The sequence below is a fragment of the Nothoprocta perdicaria genome, unplaced genomic scaffold (genome assembly GCF_003342845.1).
Source record: "Nothoprocta perdicaria isolate Ctin4 unplaced genomic scaffold, notPer1 scaffold_505, whole genome shotgun sequence".
Lineage (NCBI taxonomy): Eukaryota > Metazoa > Chordata > Aves > Tinamiformes > Tinamidae > Nothoprocta > Nothoprocta perdicaria.
The window spans coordinates 99,490-118,546 of NW_020455761.1; the positions used below are offsets into that span (position 1 = coordinate 99,490).

Below are 19,057 nucleotides of genomic sequence, written 5' to 3' on the forward strand. Positions count from 1 at the left end.
TTCAGAGACATTTATAAGGATATGAGGGGAAAAAGAACAACAAAAAAAAATAACCTTTATTATATTCATTGCTGTCAGCTGAACAGGATACTCACCGCACAGCCCCATGGTATTGTTATAAAACACTCCAAAAGGCAGTTTTATGTAAAATGCCAGTCTACTGTAGGAGACATAAACTTCTAATTCAGGTATTTCAACTATGACATGAAGGCCAGAGCTGGTTATCCTGATACCATTCTTGGAAATGTTCGGAACAACTTTCTTATCATTGAACAGGATCTGAAGAGAGACATGCAAACGTGCTCTAAAAACATCCTTCTCTTGCGCAAAGAGTACGGCTTGCGTAGCTGGAAGGCATCGCACCGATTCAGAGCTCAGGTGCACCAAATAAAATCTGACAAAAGCAGTCATCTTAGCAATGGCCTGCTGGTACTTTATGAAATCTATTTAATACATTGTAATTTGTATTTGAATACTGTTGCTATTTTGCTAGCACTAACAAAACCTCCCAGCTTTTAATTATGAGATCATTTCCCATCTAAAACAAATTCTTAGAATTTCCAAATTCTGGTTGACATTAGAGAAACAGAAACCTAACTGCATTTGCCACTCATCCCATTTTTTTTTTAACAAGCTTTCTCCTTTATCATGGCAGGGCACTTGGCAGGATAATAATAACTACCATGTAATAATACCAAAACGTATTCTAATAAAATACTTTACCAAGTTGGTTTCTTTTCCATGTTCTATTGCTTGTGTCAGAATAACAACAGCATCAGAGTGGAAAATGAGAAGAGACATTGAACAAATGGCTCCATCAGTGGTACCACAGTAGTAGTTGTCTATGTGAATCCAGAAGTTGGAAGAGTAAGGTTGAACTGGCTTCACAAGCACATAGGTGCAGTTTTCTTTGAAATGATAGTATGTTCCATCAAAAGTCACATAATGCTCATTTCCCCATCCACTGCAAATACCTGGAAGACACAGTGACAGGCTTCAAGTTGGGCTTCCTCTCAATTCCCTGCAAGTACAAACTGTATTTTTACTCTTTTTATCTCTTCCTAAGAGAGCTAAAATGACCAGTGAGATGCAGAAAACCTACCTTATTATCAGCACCTTTTTCTGTGCTTAACACGTGGCATTTTAGGTTGGAATTCTGCTTCGTTACCTTCCATTGAATTCATCAAAACTTAAGATAGAAAGTGATCACATAGATTTATCTAGATTGAGGCCCAGATGTACATAAAATAAATTTTAGGCATTCCTCTGCCACTTGTACTTACACTGGCACTCAAAGACTTCACAGCAGCCGGTTTCATCGTGGTGTTTTGTGAAAGGGAAACCATTGACACACAATTTCAGTTGCTGAGGAGGGCAAGTCATACTGGACAATTTAATATTGTCATCTTCTCCCAAGCAAGTGGCAATCTGGCAGTTTCCAAAGTTCCATGATTCATTAAACTATTGACAGATTTAAAGAGAGCAAGAGAGGAACATACTAAAGTAATATAACAAAGCTTTTAAAAATCACACACGCCGGCCACACTCTTTACAGATAACAGTGTGGCATTTGCAAGGCAAGTCCATTGGATGTTACGGCTGAACAGAACAATTTTCAACTCTTCCCTAAATTATTTTGGGATTTGTGGCATACTGCCAAAACACCCAGCTCTACTAGGACAGCTGGATTGCAGGTATGGCTCTTACCAGCATCAGAGAGATTTTTTTTTAATTCAGAGGAACCCAAATCTTGATGGCTGGAAATGCTGTAGCTAAAGAGCTACGATCTCTTCTTTCAATTCTCTCACCTTTCTAGGAGGAATGAGTCCAAGACAGTCGCTCACAGGAGCTGCTGTAGAAGCAGGAACTGGGCTTGTTGCATTCAGAGCAGGTGTCAGTGGACAGATTTCAGAGTCTGGATCACAGATCTTGAGAGGTTCAGTATGACCTAGTTTACACTCTGTCCAGATCAATTCAATCTGGCATGATGCATTGCAAACAGAGTAAGCACAGTGACCCGATACATTCACTGGCAGAGAAACATTTTCTCCTGCAAGGCCAAAAAAACCCAATGTTTAGTACTGAGTTGGCCATGAAATTGATAAACATTTGCTATGAACTCTACAAGCCCACGCAGCACAGAAACGCTTTTCTCTTGCGTCAGCCACCTACTCATCTCTGTACACGGCTCTGCTTTTAACTAATTGGTCTCATCTGCATCTAATGGCCAAGTTGAGAAGCAGCTCTCAGACTATAAATCCTTTAATCTATGACAGAACTCAGGAGTTCAATTTATCCAAAGAGCAAAGGCTAAGGGAGGGCCACAGGTGCCTTATCTGCAGTTCTTCTGTATTAAGTATATCAGTAAGAACTGAGTGCAATAGAGGAGCATACTAGTACCTCCCTGACTGCAGTTGTCTTCATACAGCCCAGGAGATGGGTGCTTCAGGAGCTACCAACAGATGAAGAGACTTGAGTTCTCTATCTTTGAAATATAAATGTGGCTTACAGTTGGGACTTAAGGGTTCTGCTGGAGCCCAGTGAAGTTAATATCTGCTTCATGCTCCCTCACAGCAGGGAAATTCAAAACAGGACAAAAGTAGAGGATATGGAAGAGCTGTAAGCCTGACAGTGTTAGGTACAGTTTGGAGATGTAACTAGCCCTGGGAACACGCAGCTGTAGCAGGCTGAACGAGCACTTGTTCAAGCGCATTTACCTAATGTGCAGTTCATCTTCCTACATAATGGTGCAAAGAGAAGAAATCAAATGGTTTCTCACCCATTTGTATCAATTGTCCATTGTCACTGCAGAAGCAGGGGGTGGCTACCGTTGGTGATGGTGGTGCAGAGATTATAGGTTGCATATGTATCTCTGCAGGAAATGAATTTAATTAATAATTTATTAAATAATAATTATTTAATATACTTTAAATTCAATTCCTGTATCATCTATTACATGCTAGATGATCACAAGAAAGGGAAAGAAACATTTTACATCCCCATCACATTCTGTAGAGTTACCTCTGTGTTTATACATGTCTGCTATTAGAATCATGCATGCATGCTCCACACTGTAGTCACATTTACTCTGTACAGAATAAAATTCATAGGCCTTCCCTGCCTCTTAATTCATTCTAAATTAAGGTTTCTTCAAACTTTCTAATCCTCTAGGACTTCACCTGGCTTTGGAGAGGTGATTTCCAGTGGGACACCATTGTCTCTTTTAATGCCTGGTTGCAAAGTATCTGTTGATTTAAATACAGACAGATCATTTAAATGCTGCTCAGCTACTCTGCAATCTGCCTTGAATAATCTTTCCTTCTTTAGTCATCACCCCACTATAATCTTAATCCAGATGTTAACACATGTAGCAAATACCAAATATATGGGCAGATCCTTGAGTCTTCAGCTATTCTACTCAATAGGGAAGTTAACCTTTAATTTTCCCTGTCCTACTTTGGAAGTTTGCCCTCAGATTAAGACTTTTTTAAAGCTAAATCATGTTTCATATTTACATGTTTTCTTCATCTCTTTTTTCTTCCTATTTTCTGTTTATTCTCTTCCTCTTCATTCCACAACTTTCCATTTGTAAAGAAGTTAAGCCACTAGTACCTTGATTTTCTTGCTCCAGCGACCTATGTACTGGCCAATGACCCGGATTTACTGACTCCAAGATGGAAACCCAAACAGTAAGAACAATAGTGGGACACAGCGGGTGACAGAGAAGAAACAGCACTTAGAACTAAGAAAGCCCATAGCTGCTATAAAAATTATACAGAATCTCTCTGTTCTCTCTTTTCTCCTCCAAATGCAATAATTTATATAAATAAAAGAAAAAAGACGCTTTTGTCACTACCATGAAACCCATAGGTCTGCCCACTCCTGCCTTCAATTACCTAAAATTCTGTGTTTTACTCATACTTATAGTGCTTGGAAAAGACAGAGGAATCTTGCTGCCATTACAAACTTCTTTGAAGTCACACCAAATCCCTTATATATCTAGTACCTTGTGCTGGCATGTATGATGTTCTGCAAGGGATAACTGTTTTTATGATTTCCCCATTAGGGCCACAGACAGCATTAATGCACTCAGTCCCATCTGTTTGACTGTATATAGCTTCATTTAAGGTGTAAGTCTTCCCATTGTAGCAGCAAAGGCAATCTGAAATAACAAGAGAGAAAATGCCATGGTACACGGGGAAACAGTCTTATAACAGAAATACAAGGGACACTGTCCCACAACACACATGAATTAAAAAAAAAAAAAAAAACCCACATCTGGATTTGCCATTCCATGGCTCATATGACTAAATATGAGTTGCCTGGGTATAAATTTTTCTCAGCTTCTACTTGAGGAGTCACATTGATGCTTTATCTCTTTTATTAAAATTGGGTTGGATTCTTGGTGGTGTTTTACAGAGTCAGTTTGCATAAAGGAGTTACTGGGTACTGAAAGAGTCAGAACTGGCAGAGTGATCCCCAGCCTGGAGCACAGGGGCTATTTCCTCTTGACAGATGATGCGACTAGGATTACTTATCCCTGAACAAGGGTGATAACACACTGCTAATGAGGAAGTTGCAATGACATTGGTTTCATTTAAATACATGAGAAACTCCAGTTTCTGGAGAGCATGTGCTCAGGAACCCCAGTAGAAGATGCCTATTACTGTAACAAATCAGCAAAACTGAAGAACTAGGTCTACTGGACCTAGAATTCTCCCTTGGGTTCTTCCTTACAGTTTCTTCCAGTTCTGGCAACGAACCAGATCCTTTGCATGGCTTGCTTAACATTTCATTGCTGATCTGGGAAGAGAACCCCCATCTCCAAAATACCCTGAGGCATATCAGTATCAGTTGTTGCACACAGCATAGCTGTCTAGGTTTCTTTTATCATTAGGACTCAGAAAATAGCATCGTTACAGGAGAAAGTGCTCACTAAAACACCATACTATGTCCTTCTGCAAAGGAAAGGCTATAAAGCAAGTATAGACCTGATAAAGGAGTATTTACCTAGGTGAGATGAATCCCACATTTCAGGTCTCTCTCCTTGCTCCTCCTGATTATTCTTTAGACTTACTCCTCAGGATAAGGTTTAGATTTATCCTTTTTCCAGGTCAAAGTTTTCTTTTTGATTATCAACACACTGCTATGCCTCCATCTATTGAACTAACTAGCTGAATGCAACTGCAGCAGCACATGATGTTGGGCTAGGCCTACTCATCCTAACATGACGAAGAGGAGGGGGTGAGCAAGTGGGGGTCGTGAGAACTTACCATTTGAATCTGAGGCGCACAGTTTTGCTTCAGGATCACTGAGAAAAAGAGGAAAGAATAAGGTTATTTTACTGCTTTGAATCAACATATGGAATAACAACAAGGCGAGTGCAATTCTTTCTATTTTTACAAAGCAAAGCCTTCTCTCCTTCAGGATTTAGTCATGATTGTCACTGCCAAAAGTTCCTATAAACATAAACCAGATATTATCTAGGTAGTTGTGTCCAATCCTATCCTGCCCATCTCATCATCACCTGACCTACCAGGAGGTGCAGCTAAGCAGGGGAACACACTCCCTCTGGTCCTCATCAAAATATGGCTTCTCAGCACCACACTCCGGGTAACAGCCTGAAAAGTTAAGATACAGACCAAGTTCCACATAGACACAAGGCAAACACAAATACCTCTATCAGCAGCATATTTGATTACACAAAGAATGTGGGGTCAATTATTTGTCTTCATCTTTTTCTCCTCCCCCCAAAAGGAGAATGAATTAATCCTAACTAACTCTATTTATCAATAAATAATTATTCTGTGCAAATTTAGAGCTAACATCCTTGTATTTCTGCCCAGTCTTAAAGGCAACAGGCAAATTCTGCCATGCCATTGCACACTGGGGAATTAGCCCAAGACTTCATCAATGAGATTCCAGGAATGGAATGAAATAGTCTGTCAAGGGAAGGCATTGATGCTTAAGACATTTAAAAGCCCATCAAAGTCAAGCAAGAATTACCTTCTAAACTATACAGCAAGTTACCACATTTTCCTTGTGGGTTCCTGCAGGTCTTTAGACAAGGAGCTCCACAAGGTTTATAAAACCACTCGTGCTTGCCAGGTGGATTGTAATAATCACAGAACACAGCTGGAACAGAAGAAAAAAGCTCCAAATCTCAGATATCTGCAAAGGTTTACATTCAGTTCTTACAAACAGGAGTTTAGGTCATACGTGTGCACAGATTCAGAACTCTCCTCTTTTCCATCCCACGTGTGACTGGGCACATGCAACATTGTTTTTTTTGTGTGCTTTTCATGGGGACACTTACGACAAATGGCAGGAGTCCTCCAGTCGATACAGACACCGGCTCTGCTACAGCTTCTTGAATAAGCAGCAACTGAGGTACAAAAGCACTCACAGTCTCCCACACTGTCACAGCCACAGAAGTCAGAAACACAAGATTCATAATATGGTATTGGGTTCACCTATCAAAATATCAACATCTCTGTTATCACAGTTATTCCTCCCACACTGTCTTTTAATGAGAGAATGAGCTCTGAAATTCTGCCATCCTGTGTGAGTAACTTGGGGATGACCAGGCTGAGTCAGTGACAGACAGACTAGGATTGTCAAGAAGAGCTCTGATATTTAACAACAAATGAAGTGTTCTAGTTTTCACCTGTTAGGTGGACTTTAAATCTTCTCATTCTCATGTTTGTAATACTAGCATCTATGCTCAAAGTATGTTTTCAATATAATTTCTACAAAAAGGATCTATCTTGGTTTCAGTTAGCTCAAATGCATAGTGTATGCCCTTTCTGAGAAATAACGATAAAGTGAGTATCAAATGAAATCTCTTTCCTCTGAATTTCACATCACTTTTAATTTAGCCTTTGTCAACATGAGTTGACCAAGGAAAATAGGCCAAATTATCTTTTAAAATAGATTATTAAGCTTCATTGAAGCCTTGTATAGACATTCTCATCAAGTATTAATGACCCTTCTGTTTAGATTAATTCAATTTATTTTCAAAATATACCAAATAATTCATTCCTTTAGGTAATTTGAACTGGCTTTCCTAAGGATCCCCATAAGAATACTCGCATGCGAAGTTATTTATGAATTTCACAATCTGATTGCTAGCTTTTTACGTCCAGTGGACAATACTTTCTTTTTTTTTTTTTTTTTTTTTTGTCTTTGGTTACAGGTAGCACTCTGGTTCATTAGTAGCGCTCAGCAGGATTTAGCTGATATAAAGACAAAGCGAGATTTCAAGAAATGTAGTCACTGTAGTCTAGGATGCTATGTAACAGTCCTTAATAAGAATGATTTGTGCACAAACGTGTGCTGCAACTGCAAAATACACCTAATGTGAAAGTATTGCAGATAAGAACAAGATTACCTTACTGTGACAGGCCTCAAAGATGCTACTCTTAATAATGCTGCAGTGCTTCTGTCCCAGAACAGTCTTGAAAGGCTGATCAGCACACAGGTCAGTCATGTTTATATTTGAGCAGGTGCTGGTTATTTTCCAGCTATTTCCAAACTCCTGGATGCTCATCTCCATTGACTGCCCTCTGGTTGTAAAGTCATTCTTCGAGCGGCCATCAAAATCCCCACAAAGGCCACAGACTTTTCCCTGTTCAATTTGCATAGGTACAGTTAGCAAAAAAGAAAAGAGTTGCAAATTTCTAAACAGTCCTCAAAATATGTCTTAGGAAAAGCTAGAGTCTAAGTGACAACATCAGTCTGAAGCCTCTAAGACTGCAAAGCATCTGGCTTTATGTCTAGCTCCAAATATTCTGGAGCACTTTGCATGGACTACATGTTGAAATAAAACAAAACGTGGTCCACTTGCTGCTTCTTGTCCACTGGATTGCACATTTTTCCAAGTCCTGCTTTTCAAACTGAGTGACCAATTCTACACATGCAACTCTGAGTTTAACACTGTAGCTCTCAGTTAGCCTAGTACCTACGTGGAAATACGGTGACACATGAACAACAACTGTAGTCTTCTGGTCCCACATGAAGATCATCCCTTGAGTTGTTTCAATCACAATATAACCTCCTCTGAGATCCACCTTGTAATTCTTCTCAGCGGCTGGATCAGTAGCTATCTCCTGGATTCTTCCTTCCAAGAGCCTGATTTCACTGCTCTACAAGGAGCAAATAAATGGAAGGAAATAGAACACTATAATAACACATTCTGTCTCTTGTCACTCATCTCATTTTTTCTGTAATACTTGCATTATATCCTGGCCTATTTCTATCTTCAGAATTGTGACAATTGGTCTCCAAGACACATAAAAGATTCAGTGAATTCTCTAGGAAACTTCTGCCCATGCATCATATGGTTTATCTCACAGACAGAGAAACTGGTCCCATTCTAGCAGGAATCCCAAGAGCAAAGGCAGCTGGGAATGCTCAAATGCCAGTTGTCATGGCTCTCTGCTTCAGTCTTCTTCCACCACCCCGAAGAAATCACTTTGTGTGCTCTGGGGAAATGTTAAGACTGAGGGGAAGGATGAAATTCTTTCCTTTCTACTTAAGTCTGCCCTGTGCTCAAGCCATGACACAAAAATATGCTCTAAAAATTTCCTTCCAGCACCATCACCACCCCATCAACACCAATGTCACGGACGCATATGCACACCCACACAGAGTGCTTTTGTCTCTCTGCATATGTTCTCCCCTGCAGAAGTGCCCAGCCCTGGCAAATTCTGAATATCAATACACTGAATACATAGACCTCTGCTTTCTGGCTGTTTGCCATTCTCCATCAGAGCTGAATTGGAATAAAAGGGCATAATACACTTATTGCTCACATAATTAAACCTCACACCTTCTCAGTTATAATTTATTCTAGACAAACCTCAAAAATAAGAGTGATTTTCAGAGAACAGATGGAGAGTGACTTCCCACAGGCATTATTCTGAATTACAATTCGGAAAGTGCCAGCATCCATGTTGTTGGGGCAAAAATCCTAAGAAAAATAGGTAACAGTGTATTAGATTAGTCCAGTATTAAACATTTTCAGGGGCTCTAAACAAATAATACTTTCATCTGACTTCAGCTCTTCTGTCACATTTTTGTTCACCAAAATTCTGGACATTTTAGAAGAATCTGGTCATAGCTGAACTGCTTATACTTGACCAGAAATTTAAAGGTGAAAAAGTCTTAGAGGAAAAATTAACTTTGTGTAGCACCAGTCATGCATGGCCAAAAAACCCCAAATGTTCTTAATATTAGCACCAGCACGAGTAATGTGGAGATGACAAAACATCTCATTGAATTCTCGTTACATGCAACTACTGTACATGCATTACAAGGTTTAAACATAAACGGTTACTTGCTTCACTCACAAAAAAAGTACTCTCATACTAGGATGGTCTACAGAAATATTCAGCTTTTCCACACCACAGGAATGCCTTCCCACTGCAAATGCTGGAATGACACCAGGAGAATCACAGAACAGTTGAAGCTGGAAGAGATCTTTAGAGATCATCGAGTCTAGATAGAGATCAGCATTCTGGAGAAAGGCTGCCCATGCCAGCAATAAAACATTGCCCTTGCACACAGTGCCCTCTTGCGTCATTTTTGAGGAGCAATTGCTTTACTTTTACATGGAAAAGTCTTACTGCATCTCCTCTGGGTACACGAGGCAAGGTGGTTGGTTCTGCTCATCATGGTTTACTATCTTGCATGAGATAGCCTTGTAATGATTTAGACTGAATCTTTCAGTGTAAGCTGTGAAAAGCACACGGCAATGAAAGTGAAAGCTTAGATACCTGAGCCAAAATATAATCACAGTCTCCAAGGAAATCAAAGTTCTCTCCATCAAAGGTCATGTAATGCCCATTTCCATAGACAGTGCAGGTTCCTTTGCAAGGGTTGTCTGTACATTTCCACTGCCTTTTGTCACAAGTGCTGAGAGAAGAAATACAAATACCCACAATTTGTGCATCGTGCAAAGATTTCCTACAAAGAATGCAATCACCTTTCATTCTTGCAGGCTTTCCCTACCAACTATTCTGAAACCATACCATAAAGTGGTTTACTAGTAAGAATTCTTTTTTTTAAATCAAAATGCATCTTTGAAATTTGTATATTTTTATTCTATTTTCCTTTAAATATCTTTTAAAACATTAAAGCCCGACAGCAGGAAGTGAGGATTTAGAAGACAAGTACATGGTGAAAAAATGCTTGAACTGTATTTAAGTATCAAACCGTGGTGCACCAGACAGTCAGTTGTGTTCCTGATTTTAGTAGTGTGAACTATTTTTTCTTCCTGCATTCTTCTGACAACACACTCACACAGAGCATTTTAGTAGTTATTCCCTTGGCTCAAGGGCTCTGCAATTTTATCTCCATGTGTATCCTGTTCTCTGAAGAAAACAAATGCCTTCACTGCAATAAAACCTCTTAATGGCCTTTGCAATAGCAGCAACTGCTCATTAGGGTTAGGCCTCACATGTTAAACCTGAATGCTCACAGCACTGGTGATCAGGCCAAAGTGTTTATGGCTCTCAGTCCTAAGAAGAGGAGGCACAGAAAGTGTCTCATCTTCACTACATAATGTCTGGTTCACCCACCATAATCAATAATAAGCAGTAAAAACTGTCTCAGCATTATTAGCATTATACCAGCATTGGGAGCATTCAATTATCTCATTTTAGAACAGCAAACCCACAAGCAGTGCAAATAGCTGAGACATCCTGCAATTTCTCCCACCGCTAGCTTCATCCCTGAGGTTCAGCTGTGTCCTACACACAGAATCAAATCCCCTCTCCAGTTTGTCTGCTTGTACAGTGTCCAGCCACAGACCAACCTGCATGGGACTGGCATTTCCCTAACTGCTGTGCAAGCAGTCTCGAGAGCAGGATGGAAATCATCAGATAAAAAATCTTGGCACCGCTTACCACAAGCGCAGGTTGGTGCAACGTGATGCAGAGAGGAAATGTTTCTTTTTTATTTCCACTAAAAGCCTGATTGCTCTAGTGATTATTTGGAAGGTTTCAAAAGGCTTCCTGCCCCATGTTCTCACAGTGCATTATGCTCTATTAGCTATTTTTCTTGAGGCTACAAACTGTAAAACAAGACTCTCTAGGATAACATACCATGTGTTGCAGTCAACTTTGATGGTTTCGCCAGGCTTATAAAACTGTCCTCCATGGACGCATGGGCATTGATCTTTGGAAATACAGCCCCCACTGCCATCCAATACCAGCCCATCAGGACACATGCAGCCGGAGACACATTCTGTGACATACTGTATATATGAAGATACAATAAAAAGCAGTGAGTTAAGGCACATCAAGTATAGAGAGCTAGCAGAGATGCTAGATCTGGAGGCCAAACTTAAAATTTTTTCCTTTTAAATTCCATGACTGTAAATCATCAAAAATCAAACTATAAGCGTAACAGCAAGAATTGCTACACTATCATGCAAATGGTTGCTCTGTAAAGAGGGTAACATATTCCTGTCATCATTTGCTAAGGGCAATCAAATATGCCCAGTCACGATGCCCCATGCGTCTGCTGGGGTGAGGTCCTTACACAGTGCATGTCCTGCGTCTTGCAACTTTTTTGGCACTCCGATCCGACTGCACCAGGGCCCGCAGAACTGCAGTTGAAGTAATACATAGGAGCAGGGCAATCTATACAAGGAAGAAGATATTAAAGGAAGGGTGTTTATTGAAAGTGATAAGGACAACATCAGAAATTCTGTGATAGAGCAAATTCAGAGACAGAGGATAGCATGTGCCTTGCAATTCCAGTTTCTGTTGGCTTTTTCTTCTATCCAACAGCAGCAGTGGAAAAGGGGCAGAAAATTGCTAAGCTTAGTCAAATATCTTCAGTTTTAAGAATTCAACAACTCTGGTGACATCTTTACAAAGACAACTGTTATCGATAACTGACAGATGTCAGGAAGAAGGCAAAAATGGGCCTAATAATAAATGTTGTAGAAGTGAGAGATACATTGAAAACATTATAAATATTGACACCATAATGTCAAAATCTCACCTTTTACTAGGACAGTTTCTCCAATGCAGTCTAATCTTCCTTGAATGCATTTACTAAAGAGATTCCATAAAATGAAACACATCAGCTCTTCACACATTTACTCTAGAGAAAAAAATCACTGCAAAGCTTGCTAGTCACATAAATAACAAAATCTCACTGAAATGAGTATTTTGTACAGCTATCAGGTTCACAGAAATGAGTTACTGTCCCCTGAAGGAAGATAAAGACACACAACTCTTAAATTCTCTTCCTTCTCCTGATACCCATTTGCTGTGTATTTTCCCTTAATCAAGTCTTTCATAAACATATATTTCCCACTCTATGGGATGTGATCATTACTTCCCTAAATGAGACTTCTTCAATTAATAAATGAAATAATATTTACAAAATAGTCTAAAATTCAGAAAAAAAATCTATAACTATACAGAGAGAGAGGAAAAGCATGTAGGCATCTGAAGATACAAAAGAAATTATTTGAATAATTTCATCCTTCCTTATTATTTGTTCACATTATTAGCCTGAGTGGGTTGAGGATGGAAATGATTTTTTTACTGGAAATGCAAGATATTTACCTTATTTAGTATTTGTATTCAAAATTCTCTTTTGATGCTTCAAAGCTGAGATTTTATTTTTCTTCTTGGACTTTTTTTTTTTTTTTAAATAGCAAGTAGGGTGTTTTCACTTAGTTTTTTCATCTCAAAAACCTCCCCATGCTCCCTATATCTTCCAGAAAAACTTGTTCCCCCTCTCTATATATGTTTTTTTTCCCCATATTAAACATCTATACTTCATGCTTTCAGAGCTTTGTAGTACAGACAGATCCCAAAAACCGCTCTGTTGCACATGCTTTCAGGTTCCCATTTGCTGCTAGCAGGAATACGAGATCCTAGATTTCGTTGTGGCTGCCCTTCCTGAGCCTAAAATTTGCTTTGGTAGTGTCAAGCAGAAACATGTCGTTATTATTCCTACTCTAAGACACAACCTTTCAGAGATTACAGCACGGACAGCCCCATCTGAGCGCTGAGCTTTCTCACACACGCACGCTTTGAACGGGCAGACCCGCTTACCACATCAGCTTGTCCTCTTGGAAGGAGTTCCCGGGCTGAATAATCTTGCCTTTGTAGTAGCACGGACAGTCTGCTGGAGTTACACATTCCTCCTCATCATTGAGGTAGGTCCCTTCGGGGCAACCACAGCCCTCCATTGGCGTGATCTGGACTTTGCACAGCGGATCAGGTTCATCCAGGGAACGGCAAGACTGGTTGCAGAACTTCACGCTATAGTTATAAACCATAGTCTCAGGACACTCCTCAGAGGGATCTTGGCAAGAAAAATAAAATGGATGTATGGCCTTCTCTGGCAACCATCATTCATGCTCTTTGTGCAGCTCTCTGCCCAGTGGTAGCCATTAAATGTGCTTTATTTCAAACGTTGTCTGCCAGTGGTCTGGGGAAAGTCTGTTCACAGAGCTTTCAGAAATGGGGTGATATTGAGTGCTTAACTACTCAGCAGGGAAAAACCTTGACTAATCAGAGGAACTACTAGGATTTTTGTTGTTTCTAAAATTTACAGTTCTATCTTGTGTCAGGAATTAAAACCAGTAACTTCCAACTTGTCCTTGTAGTTAAAAATGATTTTGCTGTCCTTTAGTACTTCTTTCTCCATCTGGGAGTAATTTGAGGAACAAACACATTTTCTAAGGGTAAATTGTGAAGTTACATCTGTAGTGCCAGAGAGCTCTGTACATCAGCTGATGTTACCAAGGAAACTGTCTGAATTCTAACAGATTTTGGCAATGTCTTGAGTCAAACACTGAGCATGCTATAATGAAATGAGGAAGAAACTTCTAGTCTTCTGGGCAGACCAAGCAGTTTAATACAGAAACCTAAAGGGTTCAGCTGTCCCTCTCAGGTGGTGAAGAGCTTACCAACCTCGATGGGCTACCAAGAAACATCACCTTCAAAAATATGCTACAAAATCTGCGGTAGGTAGGAAGGTCTCCTTAGGGTAACCATCAAATTGCATCAGGAAATACCATCCACATATAAGCTGGGATTTTCAAGAAAGCCTGGCATCTAAACTCCCCTGAAATTCAGTGAGAACTGGAGGCCTAGCCTTCTTAGACCCCTTTGTAACTCACTCCTTGAATATTTACCTTGAGATTTTCGTTTTTCAGATACAATCAGATCTATTAGAAGGGCTTTTTATGGGAAACAGGGTTGACTAGTTGTGCAGCAACAGTATCACCAGATCAGCAATTAGATTCCATGCTTAAATAAATCTATGTACGTTTTTGCAATTCATGGCTGTAGTATGCATTCTTAGATTAGTGTGCTAGGTTTGCGTACCCATAAAGAAAAAACAGCTACAACAAAAACAACTGCTGAGTAATTTGCTGGTCTTGGTTAGAGAAGACCAATATCCTGTGTAATAAAAGGACAACCCACATTTTCCTACTTCATAGCTTACTACAAAAATGAGGCAACTAGTATTTGTAAATAACATTGGACCGAACAGATAGATAGATATCCTTATTCAGTAAAGGACTCAAGCATGAGTTTTCATCCCAGTCCACTTCATACATCAAGAAATTTACCTGAAATAGTGTCTAAATTGTTAGTTCTGAATGCAGTAAAATGGTATGTCTACTTTTTCCTCTTAAATTGTTCACAGAAAGAAAAGATGAATTTTGGTAAAGCAAGGTATTGTGAAAAAAAATATATTATTTGATGACAGTAATTAATGGATAGGAACCATATCTAGGACAGAAATGTACATGATTTTAAATTAATCAACTTCTGTTCACTTGTTATCTAGTCCTGAGCTGAATTAATGTATGCCTTTAAACACTTTCACTTTCTCAGCTTCCAGTAATACATATTCATTAAAAATCATTAGTATTTTAACGTAGCATGGGAAAAATAAGGCTAATGAGAATGATATCAGATGCATAGGCAATGCTTATGACAGCAGGACTGACCTGACCTGTAAAAGGCCTCAGAATTAAAGTACATGGGGAGCCCCAGGTAACCAAAGATTGTCATTCTTTATTTTGATTAATACGCTTAATTATTTTGCTCACGCCAATCCAAGTTCTGAATTTACCAAAGATTTCACACAAGAAACATGTATCATAAGAGCCTCTTCATGAAGCGGACATGAATGGATTTTGGCAGGCAAGTTTTTTTCCTAGAGTATGTGCCTGTTTGAAAACGCTCTTCTGAAGATGTTCCATTATGTCTCTACTGAAATAATATAGGATGCATACCACAGATCCCCTGTCTCCAGCCCTTCAGGGTCACACCTGCTGTAACACAGTCTCTGGAGTAAGCAGAGAGCACACTGCACAGTGCCACTTCACTCTTCTCAGCATTACATGTGTCGTACATACATTTCTGGGTGACAGACAAGACACAGGTATTATTATGCCCTGCTCACAGCAGGACGTGGAGACATTTAGCAATTCAAAAGGCTTGCAAGCAATGCTTTTTCAGAAAAGTATGACCAGCAATGAGACTTTGTAACATCTCTAATCCAAAACATGCTAATGAAATACTCTGCAAATCTGAGATACAGGAAATCAATTACAGCCATATGACTTCAATGGTGATAACAGTCAAGCAGATGAATAATATAGCCATAAAAGACATTTATCGCTCATTAAAGCACTAATAAATGTCTGCACCAGACTCCTATGGAGATATACAATCTAGGATCTATCCAAATACAACATTCAAATGTACAGAGGCGAAAATAGCAATGACACGAGCTTATGTGCCTAGCCAGTGTGCAGATAAGATATTAAATGACAAATTATTTAATAGGGAATTGTATACAATGGCATATAAAGAAAAATCTAAGTCTCAAGTTATTTTAATTGTGCAACTGGACAGAAGGATTCAGGAAAAAAAGGTCCCTTGATATTCCTTCTAAATACAGGCAGTTAATAGGGAGCATTAGGCTCATACTACATAGATGGTGTCTTATCCTACCTGCAGTGATGTCAGAGAAAACACTTCCACTGGTCAGGTGTGAAAAATTCTTTAAGATCAGCAGAAACAGCAAACAGATCCATAACAAAGTAGTTATTACTTCTACTCAATTAACATGAATTTTCAAAGAAACACTTCTTGAGGAAAACTCAGCAGCAGGGAGAAAGCATGAGTCATATCTCTCAGGGATCCAGAGACTCTGGACTAAAACATCCACTCAGAATAGAGATTTACCTTGATGTACACAGAAGGGTCTACAACAGAATGGCACTCAGCAAACACACTGCTTGTATCAGACAGAAGAGCACACCAATGCTGGGCAAATTTTTCTGAAGTGGGAAAAAAAATGTTCTTAGTCACATGAATGGAACGTGTGGCACGGGGTCAAAGCGAGGCGGGTTTTAAAGATCTCCAGAGAAGGAGACTCCACAACTTCTCTGGGCAGCCCTTTCCAGGGCTCTGTCACCCTGACAGGAAAGAAGTTCTTCCTCACATGGAGATGGAACTTCCTGTGTTTCAGTTTGTACACATTACTCCTTGTCCTGTCACTGGCCACTACCGAGAAGAGTTTGGCTCCATACTCCCTGCATTCTCCCCTCAGACACAGATACTGATCAGATCCTCTTTCTATCTTCTCTTCTCCAGGCTAAACCGGCCCGTCTCACTCAGTTTTTCCTTGCAAGACAAATGCTCCAGTCTCTTAATCATCTTTGTCACTCTACCCTGGACCCTCTCTAGAAGCTCCACAACCCTCTTGTGCTGGGGAGCCCAGACCTGTACCCAACACTCTAGGTGCAGCCTCACCAGAGCTGAGTAGAGGGGCAGGATCCCCTCCCTCCCTCTGCTGGCAACATCCTCCTGATACAGCCAGAATCCCATTGGCCTTCTTGGCCACGAGGGCACTGCTGCTCCATGGTTAACTTATTGTCAGCCAGGACTCCCAAATCCCTCTCTGTGGAGCTGCTCTCCAGCAGGTCAACCCCTAGTCTGTACTGGTGGCTGGAGTTATTCCACTCCAGGTGCAGGGCCCTGCCTTTGCTCTTGCTGAACTGCATGAGGTTTCTCTCTGCCCTGCTCTGCAACATGTGTAGGTCCCTCTCAATGGCAGCACAACCCACTGGGGTGTCAGCCACTCCACCAGTTTTATATCATCCCCAAACCTGCTCAGGGTGCACTCTGTGCCCTTGTCGAAATCAGCGATGAACAAGCTGACCAGCCCTGGGCCCAGTACTGACCCCTGGGGGACACCACTGGCCAGACACCTCCAACTGGACTTGCACCATTTATCACAATGCTCTGAGCACTGCCAGCCAGGCAGTTCTCAATCTGCCTCACTGTCCATTCATGTAACCCACACTTCCTCATGAGGATGTTCTGGGAGATGGTTGTCTCTTTAAAGTCTTTAAAGTCTTTAAAGTTCTCTCTTTTTCTGGCAATGTTTTTTTCTTTTGTTTTAAAGTCAGAGCTATCACTTTAGAAGAAGCTTGCAAGAATGTGAATATTCTCTCTATTAATAGCCTCAGAGGCAGTGGCTTTTGATGACTATAGGATTTCTAAACCTTTTTAGGTTGTCCAACATACGAGAACTATTTAACACTCATAATCCAGGAATGAAAAGCTTACTACCTTTATCCACACTGTTTGCACAAGGATCTTCAAAGCTGTCTTCAACATCAAAACAGCTGGCTCTAGTTTTCCATGAATTACCAAAGGCAGATGCTGAATCTTCCACAGCTCCAGTGACTGTTCTAAAATCATCAGTCTGGATGTTATTGAAATTGCCACAAAGACCTTGGATGGGTGTTAGAAAAAGAAAGGAAAAAAAAAAAAAAAAAAAGAAAGAAATCTCAAGATGAACATTAGAAGGAAGAACCAAGAATATAGCCTCCATTTCACAAACCTCTAATGAGGCCTATTTTTGTACCTGAAGTCTAAAAATCTGCCAAATCCCACTAATCGTCAGAGAGCTTGTGTTATTTCTGCAAATTGAAGGGTTTGGCCAATTGTTTGTTTCTAGGAAGACTACAGATTTAATCAAAGGTTCTAATAACCAAAGTCAAAATAAAATCAAATAATTTGTTAATTTAGAGTCATGGACAAGTAGCCCTAACTGAGGTGCAAGAGCATGACGTGTCCTACCAGCTGTGCGATTCTGATAAGAATGATCCACTGTTATGGAGAGCTGCATTATAGGCTTCAATTGCACTCGAATCCGTACTCCAACAGAGGACAAGATTTTGATGAAAAATGTAGAGGGTCGGAAGATGGTGATGCCATCTAAAGAGAAAAAAAGAAAGCATATTTGCACTTGCAAATCACTATAAAGGGGAACTTCTATTTACCAATACATCCAAAGGTAACATAGCCATTGCCAGACCTATTTTCCACCTTGTCAAATATCCTAACAAAGGACAAGAGCAAGGTTCTTCAGAACAAGGCACAGGTATTGCTCTGTAAGTAGATATTGGAGAGCCTGGGGGAAGATGTGATGAAGACACTTACCTTTACTTACTGGCAGCTTCACAATAAAATTATTCATGTAGATATTTCCACAGGAACATATTTTTATAGTCTGCAGGGAAAATATTAAAAAAAGCACACAATAATAAGCATGGCACAAAACAGATAACAGTTACTTCACAAACTTCATTAAGAAGGTAACTTCTTTAAAATACAATCATCTCTGCGATCAATATAACTTATTGTTAGATGCTACATAGTGGAGTAGAGCAAATTTCTAAGTAATAATGAAAAATGAAAAACTCTCTCCATATGCCACAGCATTGACTGAATGCTCTCCCATACCTAATAGGTTATCTTTATGAGAACTGCAGTCAAGACACTATATATAGTCCTCAATCTATCTGATCAGAAATATAGCATTCCCCAAATTAGAGCTACCTGGCTCAAACTCCCTCAATAGTCAATGGAGGGAGACAGACACCTCCAGAAACTGCCTCCTATATTAAGTGGGCTGACTGGTAATTTGGATATCCCTATCTTCCTTTATTGACTATAGAGGAAGGTTAAAATGATGAATTTCCTAATGTCTT

The 19,057-nt window shown here is 39.9% G+C and overlaps 1 protein-coding gene across 1 annotated transcript in view; it reads right to left on the minus strand.

Annotated features, from left to right (window-relative positions):
- The window catches only part of LOC112954764 (mucin-5B), a 39,307-nt gene that overhangs the window by 9,709 nt on the left and 10,541 nt on the right, over positions 1 to 19,057 (minus strand). Inside the window, exons 11-33 of the mRNA XM_026048019.1 lie at positions 18,507 to 18,576; positions 18,144 to 18,281; positions 17,631 to 17,795; positions 16,239 to 16,333; positions 15,281 to 15,407; positions 13,080 to 13,332; positions 12,013 to 12,065; positions 11,545 to 11,645; positions 11,106 to 11,257; positions 9,777 to 9,915; positions 8,861 to 8,971; positions 7,965 to 8,144; positions 7,391 to 7,627; positions 6,317 to 6,473; positions 6,007 to 6,135; positions 5,537 to 5,621; positions 5,274 to 5,311; positions 4,007 to 4,162; positions 2,780 to 2,872; positions 1,809 to 2,050; positions 1,284 to 1,461; positions 724 to 974; positions 96 to 279 (exon numbers count right to left, since the gene is read on the minus strand). Of these exons, the coding sequence (XP_025903804.1) occupies positions 96 to 279; positions 724 to 974; positions 1,284 to 1,461; positions 1,809 to 2,050; positions 2,780 to 2,872; positions 4,007 to 4,162; positions 5,274 to 5,311; positions 5,537 to 5,621; positions 6,007 to 6,135; positions 6,317 to 6,473; positions 7,391 to 7,627; positions 7,965 to 8,144; positions 8,861 to 8,971; positions 9,777 to 9,915; positions 11,106 to 11,257; positions 11,545 to 11,645; positions 12,013 to 12,065; positions 13,080 to 13,332; positions 15,281 to 15,407; positions 16,239 to 16,333; positions 17,631 to 17,795; positions 18,144 to 18,281; positions 18,507 to 18,576 (3,334 nt within the window). The remainder of the gene's footprint in view (positions 1 to 95; positions 280 to 723; positions 975 to 1,283; positions 1,462 to 1,808; positions 2,051 to 2,779; positions 2,873 to 4,006; positions 4,163 to 5,273; positions 5,312 to 5,536; positions 5,622 to 6,006; positions 6,136 to 6,316; positions 6,474 to 7,390; positions 7,628 to 7,964; positions 8,145 to 8,860; positions 8,972 to 9,776; positions 9,916 to 11,105; positions 11,258 to 11,544; positions 11,646 to 12,012; positions 12,066 to 13,079; positions 13,333 to 15,280; positions 15,408 to 16,238; positions 16,334 to 17,630; positions 17,796 to 18,143; positions 18,282 to 18,506; positions 18,577 to 19,057) is intronic.